Source organism: Globicephala melas, chromosome 6, assembly GCF_963455315.2.
Source record: "Globicephala melas chromosome 6, mGloMel1.2, whole genome shotgun sequence".
NCBI lineage: Eukaryota > Metazoa > Chordata > Mammalia > Artiodactyla > Delphinidae > Globicephala > Globicephala melas.
This window is the reverse complement of record NC_083319.1, coordinates 30,835,795-30,854,923: the sequence shown is the minus strand read 5'-3', so window position 1 is coordinate 30,854,923 and position 19,129 is coordinate 30,835,795. Positions and strand designations below refer to the sequence as shown.

The 19,129-nt window shown below is 38.1% G+C and overlaps 1 protein-coding gene across 4 annotated transcripts in view; it reads right to left on the bottom strand.

Annotated features, from left to right (window-relative positions):
• The window catches only part of GRIN3A (glutamate ionotropic receptor NMDA type subunit 3A), a 155,201-nt gene that overhangs the window by 39,420 nt on the left and 96,652 nt on the right, over positions 1–19,129 (bottom strand). For all 4 annotated transcript variants that reach the window (XM_030829877.2, XM_060300679.1, XM_060300681.1 and 1 more), the window contains exons 4-5: positions 14,705–14,850; positions 8,467–8,582 (exon numbers count right to left, since the gene is read on the bottom strand). In XM_030829877.2, the coding sequence (XP_030685737.1) occupies positions 8,467–8,582; positions 14,705–14,850 (262 nt within the window). The remainder of the gene's footprint in view (positions 1–8,466; positions 8,583–14,704; positions 14,851–19,129) is intronic.

Sequence of the window (19,129 nt, the reverse complement as noted above, 5' to 3'; positions counted from 1 at the left end):
AATGAGCTGTGTACTGTGTACTGGGGCACATTGTATTCCAAGGCTTTCTGCCCTTCCCTTCAAGATATTCTTTCGAAGCCATCTTTGAGGTCTTTACCAGGGCTAGGATTCCCTATCTACTTCTCCCAGAACCCCTCCCCTGGACCTTAAATACACAAAATTAGATGAATTACAATCCCTGGTTTATGAAATACTCTTATCACTGGTCATGCATGACACTTTTTTACTTTTATTTTTCAATAATAGAATGAGACCATGTGAATGTACAATATAGCATAAGTACTAAAACATCAACAAAAACTTGTTGTCAAAAAAAGGGAGTCTGATAAAACCAAGTGTTGGTACAAATGTAGATCAATAAGATCACTTACTCGTTGCTTGTGGGAATGAAAATTGATGTACCCACTTTGGAAAACCGTTTGCTATTACTTTGTATAGTTGAAGATTTATAAGCTCTAAGACAAGCAACTTTAAATACATTCCTAAAGAACTCCTCCATAACCACACCAAGACATATGTACAAGAATGTTCTTAGAGGCATTGTTCATAATAGCAAAAATTGGAAACAACCCAAATGTTGACAAGAGAATGGGTAAATAAACCATGGAATGTTTACACAATGGAATATTGTATAGTGTGAAACATATGAACTAGAATAACATGGAATAATATGGATGACTCTTAGCAACACTGAATGAAAAAGATCAATCCCAGAAGATTATAGCCTGAACCCATTGTGTAAATGTAAAAACATTCAAAACAAAACACTGTATTTTTAAGAATTCATATGTATTTGATAAAAGTATATTCAGAAAAAAATCAAGGAATTGATAAACCAAATATCTGTGACAATGGTTATTCAAGGCAAGAGAGGAAGGGGAAAGGATGAAGGAGGAGCATAAAGAAGATGTAATTGTTGTCAGAGTTTTATTAATTAGCTTGGACTCTGTATCCTTACTTAGTATGGGGCTTTACTTGCTTTCCAAACTGTTAATCTCTTTGAAGAGCCATGTGAAAGAGCTAATTACCTACATTTTGTCTGTAGCTATTGGATAGCATAGTTGAAAAAAGATGTATTGCCCTCAAGATGACTGAGGAAGACAAACTGAAACTATAGCTAGCTCCTTTTTTCACATATAAAGACCAAAAGGCTGTCAAGAATCCAAAGATACTTCATGGAAACAAATACTTGCTATAATGATTCCATCTTACAATTTATTTCCAAGGACATTAGTTTTTGTTCTTTTTTTAAATTACAGGTACAAAAATCCTTTTTTAAAAAATATAGGGCTTGAGATTCGTGTATAACTAATAAAAGAGAGGAAATAAGTAATACAGAAAAAATTTTTGCATTTTAAAGAGCTATATGTTTTTCTCCCCCTGGTAATTTTGTTTGTTCCTTAACAATGGCAAGTCAAGGAAATGATTACAGTGTCAAGAGCATTATTAGAATTTTCCATTCAAAGAGCTATTTTGAGTGCCTATTTTGTGCCTAGTAGTTTTGGTTTGAAAGGCAAGACTGACAATAAAAGACTTTACACAGGCAGTCTGTTCTTCTGCTGATTCTACCATGAAATAACATTTTTTTAAAGTAATGGGTAACTATAAGGAAGTAACCGATTTTCTTTAGAAACTTTTATTATAATGAATGCTATTGACAAATTCAGTTGCACAGATTTTCATTCAGTACCTATTTACATGTCAGGCACAATACTAGTCATGTGTATGATAATATTCACTGACTAATTCACACATTTATTCATTCACTCATTCATCCATTCAACGAATATTTATGAGTGAATAGGCACTGTGTTAAGTGGTTGGGATTTAGCAGTGAGCAAGGTAAATATGGTCCCTGCTGTCACGGAGTGTACACTCTCTTAGGGAGACAGATATTAAACAATGCACTGCATAATGATTATTTCATTACAACTGAGACATCCCAGCTTGTACCAGCTTGAGGGAGAAGAACTGGGACTTATACAAACAAATAGTAGAAGATCTTGGAACTATCTGGTGGGTATGGGTTGATGGTCAGGATCATTAGGCCCGGTTTGCTGAATATTTTATATTTTTTCCCCTGGAGGCAATAATTTTCAACAACAACAATTCCTAATACTTACAGAGGGCTTACTATACACCAAGTACTGCTCTATAATAAACTTTTTACTTATCTTACCCCACTTTGTAGATCATGCACTAGTCTAAGATTGCATACTGGAGTGTGGCATGTAGGTCAGTTAAATCACTCTGGGATTCTAATAATGAGAACTAGAACATACTGAGCCCTACTGTGTGCCAGATACCATTTCACATGTGTCTAACCCCTATGTGAACCCATGCAGAATAGAAACTTAAAGATTGAATAAATATACAGCCGAAGTTCACACAGCTCATAGATGGCAAAGCTAGCATTTGAAATTAGGTCTGTTTGAGTCTAAAACCAATGCTCCCTCCACTGTATCCACTATAGCATGTGACCAAGGCAAAGGAGTACTTGACCTATTCCTCCCCTTCAAACAGGCCCTATCACTACAATCATATTGATATAATCTCCCTAAACCAGGCAATGCAGTAAAAAACTACAATCATCTAAACTGGTGGTTTGAATTCAACAGACACAAATATATATTATTCACGGGCAGATTTTGTCATAAACTTTTCAATAAGTTGTATAAATATAGTGTAAGTACAGCCCCAATTGGTATATGATTGTACATAAATGAGGAAATTAACTAGCAAGGACCCTCCCTGACTATATTGTTTCTCCTAAAAATCCCCTTAAAGCCAGTAATTCCAGCACAGGTTACTGTAATCATGGCAGAATTGTTTTCATTTGATAAGCATTTATTGCATTCATCTATTCATTAATTCCACAAATAGGGGTTGAATGCTATTCTGTCCCAGACACTCTGCCAAGTGCTATGGAATTTACCAAGTTAAATTAGACACGAAGTCTATCCATATGAAGCTCATGGTGGCACGGGGGAGATGAGGCATACATAAATAACTACACAGCATGGTAGGATGTTATAGGACTTTGCTTGAGAAGAAAAGAGAGGTGAGTCATAAATTCAATAAACATAAAATATAATGACAAAGATGCAATGAAGAGGATGAAGAAAACGGTTGTTATGAGGAGAGAGTTTGCTACCAGATGAAAGGATGAGAGAAGGCATCTTGGAGTGATTCTTGATAGTGGTATTTTGGATAGATGAGACCAAAATGCATGATAAGAAAGTTTAAAAATTGGAAATTAATATTTACGATAAATTTAAATATTCTAAGAATAGAATTTTGGCACTACAACAAAAGTATAAAAATTGCCGTAGGGAAAAAGCTATGTTGAAGTTGCAGAGACATTTATAAAAAATTGCTACATAGGAGATAATAAATATTAAATCACTCCATTCCATCATGTCAAGGTTAATTTGTAATTGACCACTAAAAATAGATTCCTGTTCTTTAAAATTTTCTATGTTAATGCAAATATTAAATCTTGATATTTTAATAATTATTGGCATAAATTATTATTATCTAATTAAAACAAACTATGCACATGGAACAAGGGGAGAAACAGAAAAACAAAGTTATGTGGCAATTAGAAGAGGTACGTGTTAAAAGACATAAAAATCAATTTTATTCAGAAACATAAAATAGTAAAACCATTTTTGTCCTCTTTATCAGCTGCTTTTCAAATTTGATTGTGTTCATTGGTCAGAATTCTTATTTTTAAATTGCTGACTCAACTTAGCAGCCTGAGTTGCTTTCATTATCATTAGAAACGTGGCTTTGCAATAAAGACGAGGTTGACTATTTTGTGGTTGATAGATGAAGCAAAATGGAATCCTTCAACCCTAGAGATGAAGGCTTCAGGCACCCTTGAAATTGGATGCAGCTTAATAGCCCAAGAGAACAATTTTCAGAATAGAATTCTGATCTTTTCCCCATGGGTAAATCAGCTTTACTCAGCTAAGAGTGGTGGAAATATATTTTGGCTAGCAAATGTATAGTTAGAAATTCATAGATTTCAAAAATCTTCCTGAAATGTGGTTGGAAAATAGATATTTTTAAAATAAGATCTTAGATAGGGTTAAAAAGACTTCAGGAAGAAAAATTAATTTCGTTTTACGGTCTGGCCTTGGAATACCATATTTAGCTACTGCTGGGCAATGGTTGAGAACATATTGGAATAGTCCTAACCTTAAAGGAGACTTTAAAAATGGGTTTCCCTTACCCCCAGCACATCAAAGTGGAGAGAGAAGTATGTGTGAGAAGCTGAGATATACGAACGCTATCTATCCTAGGATAATTTATAATGACTTGGTCTCAATCTATTAATTCAATATAATGAATAATAATAATAATTTATTGGGCACTTACTGTGTGCTTGTACATGCTTAACATACATTATTTTACTTACTCTTCACGACAACTCTGTCATAGATGTACTATTCACAAACCCATTATGCAGATGAAGAAGCTAAAGAACAGATTAAGTGACTTGCCCAGTGTAGCACAGTTAGTAACAGAAACTCTATTCTAACCCAAGTACTCAGACTCCAGAGCTAGTGCTCCAAACACTGTATTAAATAATTAGTGGAAAGCAAGTAACAGAACAAACTCAAAAACACGCAGAGTCTTCAGCAGAAAGGTCACAAATCAGTACTGTGCAGTTCCATTACTCTTTCTTCTCATTTGACCTTTACTGTCAGCTAACTCCAATGCATAAATTTGGGACATGTATTCATTTATCTCAACACTTCCTTTTTTTCCAGAGCACACAATATGTCTTCTTGTCCCTGGTGTATGGTTTTTAATATGACCAGAGACTTTCCACATGCTCTTGAATTCTTAATAGTTTTGGTTTGCTGCACTGAAGACTTACAAAAAGGTTTCAGACTCAGTGTGGACTATTATCTTTCATTTGTCCCACTTGACCTTTAAGCCTTAAATAAATGCAGGATGGTGAAGTTGGGAGGGGTATTCAGTAGTCACACCGAGTTGATATAATGTCGTTACTACAGAGAGCGAATGTATATTCAGCATGAAGGAATCAATGGACTCCGTTTTCTTTCCTAAGTTCCCAAAGTCATTTAAGCATTTTGGAAAGTGTATGCAGACCTTCAGGGTGCTTTTGATTACCTACAATAAGTGAATTAGGTACTTATTTCAAATACAACCTAATGATTATATAACACGTAATACATCATTTATTACATAACTGTTATATGCTTTGCATTATACTAGGTCCTATGACAGGATACAGATAGACATATGAAACATTCCTGTAAGCTAAATGGGTAAAAATTGTTCATAAATTGCTTTTATGATATATTTATGCCTATGAAGTCTAATTAATTAATAATAAAGTCCACATTTTCATAAGTTCACAAATTCTAAATGTTGCTAAAGGAAAGCATATAATATTTTTTTAAAATTTCATGAAGAGAGAAATATTCCATAAAAATCTATGAGATTAACTTTTTTGTTAAAAGCAGCAATCAAGACTTTTACTAGTATCTCTATCATGTTGTTTTTAATATACGTGTCCTCCCTTTGTGTTTTACAAAGTTCTGCTTTTAGGTTGTAAACTTGTTCACAGAGGCAGTATTGAATTAAAATTTCTGATTTGCACCTCACCCAGAATAAACCTGCAATGGTTTTTTTAGAATAAGCCAACAATGATGAGACCGTTCTCTGTATTCAAATCTGTAGTCTCTCTGCTCTCTTGCAGAGAGAGCACTTCCTTGCACCATTTTGTATTTGTCCCCTTTGAAAACAATGTGGTATCCGGAGATGATGGGAGCTGCAAGACACCAAGTCTCAGGAGCACAGATGGAAATGTAAACAGGAAACCAGTGGGGAGTTAATTGTGTGGCATCTGGCACTGGGGTCTAGCAGAGGCAAACAAGCCATCTCACCACTGCCTTTTGACAAGATAGAGTTGGCCCCTAAGACAAAGGTGGAAACTAGAGTCCTTCATTCTTTTGCCCACTACAAATAATTCATTGTTAACAGCTGCTATTGGCAAAAGGGACCTCAATTACCCAGTGCATCTAGGACAGAAAAAAAAAAGTAACATCTCTTCCATATCCCTAGATGCCACAAAAAATGGGAATTTTCCCATTGTTACATCAAAATGAGGTTATATAATGAATGTTCTTTGGTTTTCTAGTTCTTCCTTGGCTTTTCTTTTTGTGGCCTGCTACATCAGACTGTCATCCTTTTTTTTTTTTTTAACATCTTTATTGGAGTATAATTGCTTTACAATGGTGTGTTAGTTCCTGCTTTATAACAAAGTGAATCAGTTATACATATACATATATTCCCATATCTCTTCCCTCTTGCATCTCCCTCCCCCCCACCCTCCCTATCCCACCCCTCTAGGTGGTCACAAAGCACAGAGCTGATCTCCCTGTGCTATGTGGCTGCTCCCCACTAGCTATCTGTTTTATGTTTGGTAGTGTATATATGTCCGTGCCACTCTCTCACTTTTGTCACAGCTTACCCTACCCCTCCCCATATCCTCAAGTCCATTCTCTAGTAGGTCTGTGTCTTTATTCCCATCTTACTCCTAGGTTCTTCATGACCTTTTTTTTTTTTTCTCTTAGATTCCATATATATGTGTTAGCATACGGTATTTGTTTTTCTCTTTCTGACTTACTTCACTCTGTATGACAGACTCTAGGTCCATCCACCTCACTACAAATAACTCAATTTCGTTTCTTTTTATGGCTGAGTAATATTCCATTGTATATATGTGCCACATCTTCTTTAACTGTTGATGGACACTTAGGTTGCTTCCATGTCCTGGGTATTGTAAATAGAGCTGCAATGAACATTTTGGTACATGACTCATTTTTTTTGTTTGTTTTTTTGGGGTTTTTTTTTTGCGATAACGTGGGCCTCTCACTGTTGTGGCCTCTCCCACTGCGGAGCACAGGTTCCGGATGCGCAGGCTCAGCGGCCATGGCTCATGGGCCCAGCCACTCCGCGGCATGTGGGATCTTCCCGGACTGGGGCACGAACCCGTGTCCCCTGCATCGGCAGGCGGACTCTCAACCACTGTGCCACCAGGGAAGCCCACATGACTCTTTTTGAATTATGGTTTTCTCAGGGTATATGCCCAGTAGTGGGATTGCTGGGTCGATGGTAATGTTTTTTTAAACATCTTTATTGGAGTATAATTGCTTTACAATGGTGTATTAGTTTCTGCTTTATAACATAGTGAATCAGCTATACGTATACATATATCCCCATATCTCCTCTCTCTTGTGTCAGACTGTCATCTTAATAGAAGATCCCTACCACTAAATCTCTCTCTTCCTGAGTTCAATTCCTGGTTCAGGTGGAGGTAGCTTTGCCTGGAGAGGGGATTGATTTCTCTTAGGAGAAGTCTTGAAGAAACAGCATCAGCTGTTACATTCTCATTCATCACAAAAACGAAGACTGAAGTAAAAAATTTGCTGTTGTGTTTAGGGGAGACAGGGACCAACTGTGGTTGGGGAATTGGAATCTGAATAGTCTCGATATACTAATTTACATACAGGAAAGTATAGTTTTCTGGAAATAGAACTTGGGCACCCCCGTGGGATTGTTTCAAGTCAAAGTGCTTTCTGACAAGTGAGTATGGCTTGTTTTGGGAACCAGCATGTACTGTCAGAGGAGGGAAGCTGGGAACTGGGAGATGTGAAATTTGCTGGTTCAAACTACCAGCTCCATATATCAACTGTTGTCCAGGATGCAAGGAGCTACTGACAAAGCAGTCTTTCTTTGGTCCTGAAGTTTGATTGATTGGTTGACCAAATTGAAAGCAAAAATTTGCTGCCAGTGGGAAGAAAGACAAACTCAAGGTCCCAAACAAGGTTTTGTTTAGGACTCTTAGAGGTTACTAAACCACAAACGTTGATTTTTTTCTACTTATTTTTCAACTAGTGGAAACATTTATTTAAGGACCATGAGATTTGGATTCTAATTCCAGTATTAACATCTAATTGTGTGATTATGAGAAAGTGGTAAAACGTCTCTGGGTTTTCTTGTGGATAAAACTGAGTAGACTGGATTAAATCAACACTGGGGTCCTTCCAGTTGTAATGCAAACATTCTAGTTTTAGCATCAGATTCATTACAGGATTTGGACATTAGAAAATACAGATTAAATTAAAACTGGACTCCCTATTTATTATATTGTCACCACTCCCAGATATCTAAAGCAACATTGTTTGGATAACAATGGCGTTTTGGTGGTTGTTTTTCTAACAATTGGATAACAATACGTTTGTGGAGTAGGTAGAAAATAAATACCTAACTTCAGCAACTTAATAGCTGAGTGCTTAAGAGCTGAAAATGAAAACAAGGGAAGATGAATAGCTCTTTGCCTCTGACATTGGCATTTGTGACTTTCTAGATTGGCAAACTGAGCACATTCTGAGTAAAAGTGAATCAAGAATGACTGATTAATACCTTCCATGGCAAATGGCTTCCCCACAGTTAGAAGTTTGCAGTCAGCATCTACTGACACTTCATAATCCAGAAGGGCTTTGTCCATGATGAAGGCATCTAGTTTCTCTGGATCATTCCTATGTTTAAGACGAAGAGAAGAAAAGTGAAAAATGATTCATTAATAGACAGGAAACACTAAGGCTGACAGCTAGCTTTTGTTTAGGGAACAGAAACCTGGACAATAAGGGCAGTACAAGCTGGGCAGCTGCTGGCTCTGCCTTGCTGACATCTCACTGACCTGCAGAGAATAGACCAGGGGAAGCAGACACTCTTATAAGAGAGCATGACATCTTTCCAGTGGATTCATCTACCAGTTTCTTTCATTACTTCTAAATCCAACAACAAAACCAGAGCGACTATGAATTGAATGGGAAGGTAAATAGTCAAGGTTCATTTCTCTTACAATAACTGAATGACTTCTTTGTGTAAGCATTGTATTTATTGTTCTCCATACATTTTACCCCTTATAATAACCTTGAGGGGGGTGGTAGTATCCCATTTTAACAGATGGAAAAATTCAGGCTCAAAGAGTCAAAGTAACTTAATCCAGTCTACATAGCCAGTAAGTGTTGGAGCTGGGGGTCTCATTAATCATTGTGTGAACATTTTTAATTCTTTCTGTCATGATCACTATCATATTCTTCAGAGATCAGGCGTTATTTCATATTTGGGAGTACGTATTAAGGAAGTGCAAATAAGAGATCCAGCACTCTTGGGGAAAAGGGAGTTCAGGTCTCTTTAAAGTCCATAGACTGGTGTTCAGTAAATGGAATGGGAAGCATATGTAATAGATCTTTGTAATCTGATTTATTAATATATCTCCAGAGATTCATGTTTCACTCCCATCCCAGGAGGCAGTTCAGGCAAAAATCATTTAAAGGCAGTTGTTTCTGGACTATATCAGTGAGTCGGCTGTAGGCTGGGCTCAAGGTACCAGCAGACATCCTTGTGCATCCTTCATGTGTTCTCCCCAGTGTTTGGACATAGGCACAGAGATGGTCCCAAGGAAGGCAGTCAGCACTGGCTCAGCTCCACTTACAAAGGTGGCAAGGGAGGATGAGTTTCAAAGGGAAATGTTTAAGGTGTATGCAATGACTCTTGTTTTCAGCTACCTCAAACTTTTTTTGGAAAGATATAGGACATATGTCCATTTAATAAAGGCTTTCTGACCCTCAGTGCTGTCCAAACAGCTTAGCAAAGAGAACAACTCTTCTCTATCCCATCTGGGTCCAGTCATTCCTCTCTTAGAGCCAAAAATGAGGCTGTTGGAATTCAATACATAGCAGTAGCTTCTAAACTCAGAGGAGAACATGGCTAGGACCCATCAAAAATCTAAAAGAGAAAGACACCTTTAGACATCTCTAAGATTCATCATTGAGCAGCAAGTACCTTTTTGATGGCTTTTTCTGAGCCACACATGGACACACATTAAGTAGGTCAACATCCCTTCTTAGTGCCAATGACCATTGCTTCCTCTCTCTACTCTTTTAGGAGGTAAAATAGGCACTTCAAAATAAATCCCTTTTCCAGGGTTATTGAATTTAAGTTACAGTGAGGCCTATGTTTAACTATAGCCAAAATGAAAAACATCTCCCAGGTCCAGAGCTGTGGGAAGCTTCTAAAAGGGCTGGGGATAAGAACTGTCTCCTGGAAGCTGAAGATGAGGAACCTTAACGGAATCCTGGCAGTAAGATAAAAGTCAAGCTGAAAGATGCTTCTCCAGTCAAATCTTGACTCTCACAGTACCAGAATGTACCTTGTGAGCTACACAGGAACAAGTTACCATTTACTAATACTCTGCAAATATTTGTGGCAGCAATAACAATACAAAAAATTAGGGCTCAGTTTTTCTAACCAGTATTTCCTGAGGTCCATCTCAGTGGTATCCCTAAATAACTCCTCATGATTTCGAATTGCAAAGTGAAGTTATCTATGGCAGGTCTCTATTGCATAGTAAGGCAAGAAGCAATTAGCTCACAGACTCCCATGGGGCCCTGAGTCACTGGTGAGGAAGTGGCAGTGTTTGATCCAGGTATAAGGACCTTCTAGACTGGTTGAATCATCCTTATAGTTGGCACGGCCATGGCCTACAGTTGTTTCTCCCATTATAAAATCATGCTGTCTTTTTGAGCATTCATTTAATAACACATATACCACAAAAACCATATAAACATACTAAAAGTAATTAATACTTTATTAGGGATTAATTTATTGGAATACTGTTACCTCCGAAAGCAGGGCCCTAAGTGAGTAGGATGAAGCCCAGGGGAATTCTGATGGGAGAGGGGAGGGACAGGTTTAACACAGGAACCTGTCTTTATAGGCGACTCCAAGGGTTGTGCTTGCAGGTCAGGGCACTGGAATGTCAGGGGGTAACTTGAAGACTGGTTGTTTGGAGTGGTGGCTAAGAGCATAGGCTTTATCTGAGAGAAGCCCAGAGAGAAGAAGGCAGAGGGCATTGATGATAAGCTCTGTTCCAATTTCACCTCAATCTATGAGTCACCTGGGGAGCTTTTTAAAATGCAGATTCTGGGACAGGGCCTGAGAGTTTGCATTTCTCACATGCACCCAAATGCTATCTGGTACACGGATGCTGCTGAAACATGGACTGTTTTCTGAACACCAAGGACCTACTTTCCGGTTTTGGTTTCCAGACTAGCCTGCAGCAGTGGTTGGATTCTAGAGACCTGGTTCTAGTCCTGACCCTGCCACTTGCTAGCTGTATTTCCATGGACAAGTTGCTTCTTTTGGAACTCAGCTCCTTCATCTGTGCCTGTTTTCCTACCTAACAATTTCTCCCCAGGCTAGAGGAGGGCCAACTCTGAGCACTTGGGCCTTCTAGATGAAGCCTCCAGAATAAGTGAATACCCTGAGTGGAATGCAACTGGAGACTGCAGCAGTGACTTATCTCACCCTTTCACACTGCCATAAGTGCCCAGTTTGTCAGCCATTACTATCTAGCAGGGAGCCATTGCTGTCTCCCTGACATCTTATTCTTTTTCTCAGCCATGAATTTCCCTAAAGGAGAGGACAAAGAGGAGGAGCTGGGAGGCAAAGGAATGCTAAACTCTGTGTCAGAGAGGGACTCTAATGTTTTAATGTTCTTGCAAAATTGAAAGTGCCATTTCATAGCGCTTCAACACTATATATAACTCTGCAAATCTGAGAACACAAGGCTTCCTTTCTAGACTCTAGCTTAGTCCATAAAATTGTTTTAGGGGCTGATTACTACAGCTCTTGAGAAACACTGAGCCCCTATGTCCCATAAAATTATTTATTTCCCTTTCTTAAAAAAAAAGTTTGAGGAGATGCTACCAGAAAACTACTAGAGCTAATCAATGAATTTGGTAAAGTAGCAGGATACAAAATTAATGCACAGAAATCTCTGGCATTCCTATATACTAATGATGAAAAATCTGAAAGTGAAATCAAGAAAACACTCCCATTTACCATTGCAACAAAAAGAATAAAATATCTAGGAATAAACCTACCTAAGGAGACAAAAGACCTGTATGCAGAAAATTATAAGACACTGATGAAAGAAATTAAAGATGATACAAATAGATGGAGAGATATACCATGTTCTTGGATTGGAAGAATCAACATTGTGAAAATGACTCTACTACCCAAAGCAATCTACAGATTCAATGCAATCCCTATCAAACTACCAGTGGCATTTTTCACAGAACTAGAACAAAAAATTTCGCAATTTGTATGGAAACACAAAAGAGCCCGAATAGCCAAAGCAATCTTGAGAACGAAAAAAGGAGCTGGAGGAATCAGGCTCCCTGACTTCAGACTATACTACAAAGTTACAGTAATCAAGACAGTATGGTACTGGCACAAAAACAGAAAGATAGATCAATGGAACAGGATAGAAAGCCTAGAGATAAACCCACGCACATATGGACACCTTATCTTTGATAAAGGTGGCAGGAATGTACAGGGGAGAAAGGACAGCCTCTTCAATAAGTGGTGCTGGGAAAACTGGACAGGTACATGTAAAAGTATGAGATTAGATCACTCCCTAACACCATACACAAAAATAAGCTCAAAATGGATTAAAGACCTAAATGTAAGGCCAAACACTATAAAACTCTTAGAGGAAAACATAGGCAGAACACTCTATGACATAAATCACAGCAAGATCCTTTCTGACCCACCTCCTAGAGTAATGGAAATAAAAACAAAAATAAACAAATGGGACCTAATGAAACTTCAAAGCTTTTGCACAGCAAAGGAAACCATAAACAAGACCAAAAGACAACCCTCAGAATGGGAGAAAATATTTGCAAATGAAGCAAGTGACAAAGGATTAATCTCCAAAATTTATAAGCAGCTCATGGAGCTCAATAACAAAAAAACAAACAACCCAATCCAAAAATGGGCCGAAGACCTAAATAGACATTTCTCCAAAGAAGATATACAGACTGCCAACAAACACATGAAAGAATGCTCAACATCATTAATCATTAAAGAAATGAAAATCAAAACTACAATGAGATATCATCTCACACTAGTCAGAATGGCCATCATCAAAAAATCTAGAAACAATAAATGCTGGAGAGGGTGTGGAGAAAAGGGAACGCTCTTGCACTGCTGGTGGGAATGTGAATTGGTTCAGCCACTATGGAGAACAGTATGGAGGTTCCTTAAAAAACTACAAATAGAACTACCATATGACCCAGCAATCCCACTACTGGGCATATACCCTGAGAAAACCAAAATTCAAAAAGAGTCATGTACCAAAATGTTCATTGCAGCTCTATTTACAATAGCCCAGAGATGGAAACAACCTAAGTGCCCATCATCGGATGAATGGATAAAGAAGATGTGGCACATATATACAATGGAATATTACTCAGCCATAAAAAGAAACGAAATTGAGCTATTTGTAATGAGGTGGATAGACCTAGAGTCTGTCATACAGAGTGAAGTAAGTCAGAAAGAAAAAGACAAATACCGTATGCTAACACATATATATGGAATTTAAGAAAAAGAAATGTCATGAAGAACCTAGGGGTAAGACAGGAATAAAGACACAGACCTACTGGAGAACGGACTTGAGATTATGGGGAGGGGGAAGGGTGAGCTGTGACAGGGCGAGAGAGAGTCATGGACATATACACACTAACAAACGTAGTAAGGTAGATAGCTAGTGGGAAGCAGCCGCATGGCACAGGGATATTGGCTCGGTGCTTTGTGACCGCCTGGAGGGGTGGGATAGCGAGGGTGGGAGGGAGGGAGACGCAAGAGGGAAGACATATGGGAACATAATGTATATGTATAACTGATTCACTTTGTTATAAAGCAGAAACTAACACACCATTGTAAAGCAATTATACCCCAATAAAGATGTTAAAAAAAAAAAAAAGTTTGAGGTGCCAAGTCTTGTTGTCCTTTGGGGATATTATTGTGTTTGACAATAGAGAAAACAGTTTCCTGGTGCTGCACAATTCTAGGGACTGGAGTTTGAATGTATGTCATTGTCCTGAGACCATCAGGCAGGAGAGAGAGGACTGCTTGCCTGCATGCTGTGGTGCTTATCAGGAGCCATTCATCCCCTTCTCCCAGGCAGACTAGATGAGCAGACCCATAACTGCACCAACCTCTTTTGCATTCAGCTTCACTGAATTACAGGCTCTGATAATCTGCCATGGTAATGTGATTGCTCTTGATTGCTTCTCATAAATGCCAATGAGAAGGATGCAGGCATGGGAATCATTGCCTTTTATCTTATTTTCTTTCTACAGGAAAGCTCTAAGATAAAGTCCACTTCCTTGTGATAAGAGGAGACAGTCCACATGCTTAGAGATTCACTGTGAAGGAAAGGGTTGCTTTGGGGCACTTTGTCCTCTGGCCACATTCCCTGAGTGTTTGATCATTTCAGCACCATTGTTTTCCCAAGTGATGTCGAACCAACATTTACTTCCCCCACCATCTGCTACACTAATGACTGCACTGGCACTTTGATCAAAGCTACGGCCAACTTGGGACTGTGCAGGAACTAGTAAACTAGGTCACATAATTAAATGCACACTTATTCCATACTGCCTCCTGGATCTCACATGGTGTGAGATATTACTGCGCACACAATGGATATATTTAGCTATCATTTTAAAAAACCGACAAACACTATATCAATAGCAAGACTTCTTTTTCATTGAGAACTTTTTGGATGCAAGAGGTTGACGCTCACTTCAGATACTCCACTCCATCGGGTGTGGCTGGTACATTGTATCTTCTCATATACTCATGCATCTCTGGGAAGCTTTGCCTCACATAATCTTCAGCACTGCTTTCCCGGACAGTTCCAAAGCGGAAACCTTGAGAGGGATGATGTAGCTATGAGGCAGAAAAAGAAGTGTCTTTAATGTAAATTCTTAGAGTTGTTTTCAAAATTTTCTTTTCCATCATTCTTTGGATTCTAATAATGACTTAGGATTTTTCAAATGCACACAGTCATAAACAAATTTCCATGTGCCATGTGTACATGCTCTTTCATACAAGCTTTCACATAAGTAACTGTTCTGTCTTCACATAAATAATTGTTCTATCTTCAGAAGCAAACAGATGGAAACAACAAACACAAAGTACAAAACAGCTTTCTCCTTTATATTGAGAACCTGTCAGAATTCTTTAGAAACTATAAAACGGTGTATAGACTCAAACTTGGTATTAAAAATTGCTTATCAGACAAAGCATAAAGTTAAGATAATAAATTAAAGATTGTGCCTTTCCTTAGTTAGAACTACACAAAGGCCAAGTTAAAAGCTTGCATCCTGGGCTTCCCTGGTGGTGCAGTGGTTGAGAGTCCGCCTGCCGATGCAGGGGACGCGGGTTCGTGCCCTGGTCCGGGAGGATCCCACATGCCGCGGAGCGGCTGGGCCTGTGAGCCATGGCCACTGAGCCTGCGCATCCGGAGCCTGTGCTCCGCAGCGGGAGAGGCCACAACAGTGAGAGGTCCACATACCGCAAAAAAAACAAAAAAAACAAAAAAAAACAAAAAACCTTGCATCCTGAGATTGAAATATACATGACCCCAAAGAGTGAATACATCTCTTTTATGTTTATTGGTCTTTATGCTGCAGTATATTTTAAGTTTGTTGAGTTTGTTTTTGGTGTAATTACAAAATGATCTCTTTCCTTTAAATAACTGTGTTACCAGTCATGCTGTATATTTGCTCAAATGGAATGGTATGTAAGACAATTAGGAGCAACAGAGGAGGAGGGGAGCAGGAATAGATCCAGTAATGGCACAGTTCTCTAGAATGTAAGACCTCACAGTGAGGAGAGGCAGTGTACTGGGAGTCCTGTAGAAGCTTTCTGTCACTAAGGATAATAAGAATACAGCACATGAGGCAGTATAGTTCATGGAAGTTGTACAGAAGTGTTAATATAGAATCTAGACTTATTTAAAATATAAGAATGAACTGGAATTGAGCTGTATTATGAAAATAGTCGAATGTACTGTAGTAAGCAGTATATTAGAGATTATACTTCTCCACAATTGTTATGTTAAAGTTCTTTAACTTTTTTGTTCTGCTTCGTGTTAACATATTTGATATCATTGGTTCTGACTGAAGCCTTGGGGACAGGAATTCACTGATGGGCTTCATGGAGTTTATAAGTCTCCTGAAATTCTAGGCAACATTTTATGTAAATATGTGTTTGTAATTTTCTTCTATAAGGAAGATAGTACAGAGTTTCATATTTTTTTAAATAATTAGGTTTTCAAGTTGTTTATAGCCCCTACAGGTTAAGAAATCACTGAATTTGGTAACAAATAACTTATATTTGAAGATTAATTAGTTTTGACACACACCAAAGGTCTAACAATATGGCAATAGTTAAATAAATTATATGCCACATCCTTATAGAATGTTATCTAATGTATAAATCATGTTTGTGAAGCCTATTTAATAAAACAAAGCAAACGCTCATATGACAAATTGAGAAAAAGCTTTGTTATGGTCTGATCAAAATTAAATATGTATATAATTATTTTAAATGCTATGAACCCCCCCCACAGGTATCATATATGTACACACACACACACACACACACACGTCTTGGAAAAAATATATCAAGATATTAACAATGGTTGTTCCATTGATGGTGAAACTACAGGTGTATTTATTTACTTATAGATTGTTTATAGAAGCATGCCTCATGTTTGTAAGTTAAAAAAACCCTTTATTTTACAACCAGTGAAATAAGTAACTCATTAATTTATTCAATAATTTTTGGGGGCAACTTTGTATAATTTTCAAAGTTACTGGGCCCACAAAGGTAAATACCTGCAATCATTGCCACAAAGGGACTCACCACTTGGTTTGTGGTATTTCTTTGGATATCCCACTGTTGAGCAGGTGATATGGCAAACCCTTGTGTTCCATACACTGAACAAATTCTAATGTTTTATGCCAGCATAACCTTAATGAGGCATCAATAATAATAATAGCTAACATTTATTGAATATTATGTGCCAAATATGTTTACCTGCATAATCTTGATTAATCCTCATAAAAATTTTATGAAGAGAGCTCTATTAATACTTCCTTTTTAAAGATTAATCAACTGAAGCTCAGAGAAATATAGTAAGTAATAAGTAAGAGTAAGTAATAAAAGTAATAAGATCACACAGCTATAAGTAGAAGGGACTGGATTAGAACCCATGTCTGTTTGACTTCAAAGCCCATGCTGTTACCGACCACATCACCCTGCCTTCCAGCTCATGGCAGCAAATGGAGAGAAGATGTTTATTAGAGTGAACTCACTAGTCTTTTAAAATATTCTCCTTAAGCCTTAGGCCTAGGCTGCTCTCACAATAGCAAACTGCAGCCCTATGGCTTGAGCAAGGCAAATTTATCAGCATTCTGTTTGTTCAACACCTATTCATTTTTTAAGGCCTAGAACAAGACTCTCTGTATGAAGTCTTTGGCCTTATCTAGCTTCACCCTCCTATCCAGGAAGAACAAAACCAAAAATAATTTACTGCTTATTTATCTGTGCTGATACAGCACCTTGAACATACAGAATATGTAGGCTAGGTACTTATTTAGCCATCTTTCACACTTTTCATGCCTACCTCCTTTGAGCCTTCCAAGAAACTTATGAGGTATTTCTATTATCTTCCTTTTACAGATAAAGAAACTAAAGACTAGAAAGTTTGTTATTTGCCCAAGGTCATAGAGCTAGTAAATGTTGGATCTGGAATTTGAACCCAGATAGTCTGATGGAAAATAGTGAGCTCTGAACACCATGAACAGAGCTTCTGACACTATGTCATACTGACTGGGTCTGGTCATTACAAAACTTGCTACTTATGTGACAGGCAGTGAGCTAAGGGCTTTGCACATTTTGAATTCTCACAATAATCCTGCAAGATAGATGTTATTTTCTTATTTTACATATTAAGATGCTGAGGTTTGGGCAAATTAATAATCAAATTCTCATAGCTAGCCATTAGCAAGATTCAGCTTATTCTTTTCCCTAACATGCAGACCAGGTTTCATTCATCTGTGGACCACAGTTACCTATTATGACGCTTGGCACCTTGATAAGGGCTCTATACATGTTTGTCAAATCAATTAATTTTACCACTATTCTTCTATCCTCTCTTCACCCATTTAACTTCTATTCATCCTTCTATTCTCAGCTCAGTAATCACGTCCCTAACTTGCTGTCTAGGCCAGATGCTCCTTTCCTAAGCCCTCATAGCACACATACCTTTCTTTTGTAGAACTTATTACAGTTGCACTTTTAAAATTTAATTGTGTAATAGTTTAATGTCTAGACTTTCAGCTTCTTCACTGGACTGGAAGTCTATGTAAACCATTTAATTAACTGTTGTATTCCAATGCCTTTTACCACGTAGTTGCTCAATAATATGCTTGATGAATGACTGACAGATTCTTTGAACCACAGGGAGATGAGAGCTTTGTCATCCCACTAAGCACAAAAGGGACTAATGATATAGCTTACAACTCAAGCTTTTGAAACGAACCCTCCTTTTAAGGTAAAAGGGTCTTAGGTCAGTAGTTAGAATACTTTTGTCTTACACATGAAAATCATCCTTTTTAGAAGTCCATTTTCTCACATTATGCTGTGACACTATCTTTATGGCTCATGAACTATTTCTAGGCAAACTCTGGACCTCTTTTCTTTGCTGAGTGCATCAATACAGCACTCCTTCCCAAGACACTGGAGGGAGTTGTGAACCAGCAGATCAAAGCTCGGAATTCCAGAGGAGGACTAGCTAGCCCTTTGTGTTATCTCCTTTTCATGTTTTCCCGCTACCTTTTGCCCATGGGCTCCCACATCTCCCTGACATGGCTCTCATGCCTGTGAAGGAGCAGTTTTGAGAATGGAAAGTTCCTTCAACATTAACATAAATAACTAGGTTCTATGGGAGGAAGAATTTTGTTAGTCTGACAGGAACCCCACTCTAACCTGGAGATGTATTACAAACACTGCCACTTCTGCAGTCCAAGCCACCATCGTTTCTGCCCTCTGCACATTCCCTCTCTTCCCCTCCAATTCAGTCAGGGTAACCTTCTTAGAGCCCAAAACTGATGATGTCACTCACTTGCTTAATACCTATCAATGGCTCCCCATAGAC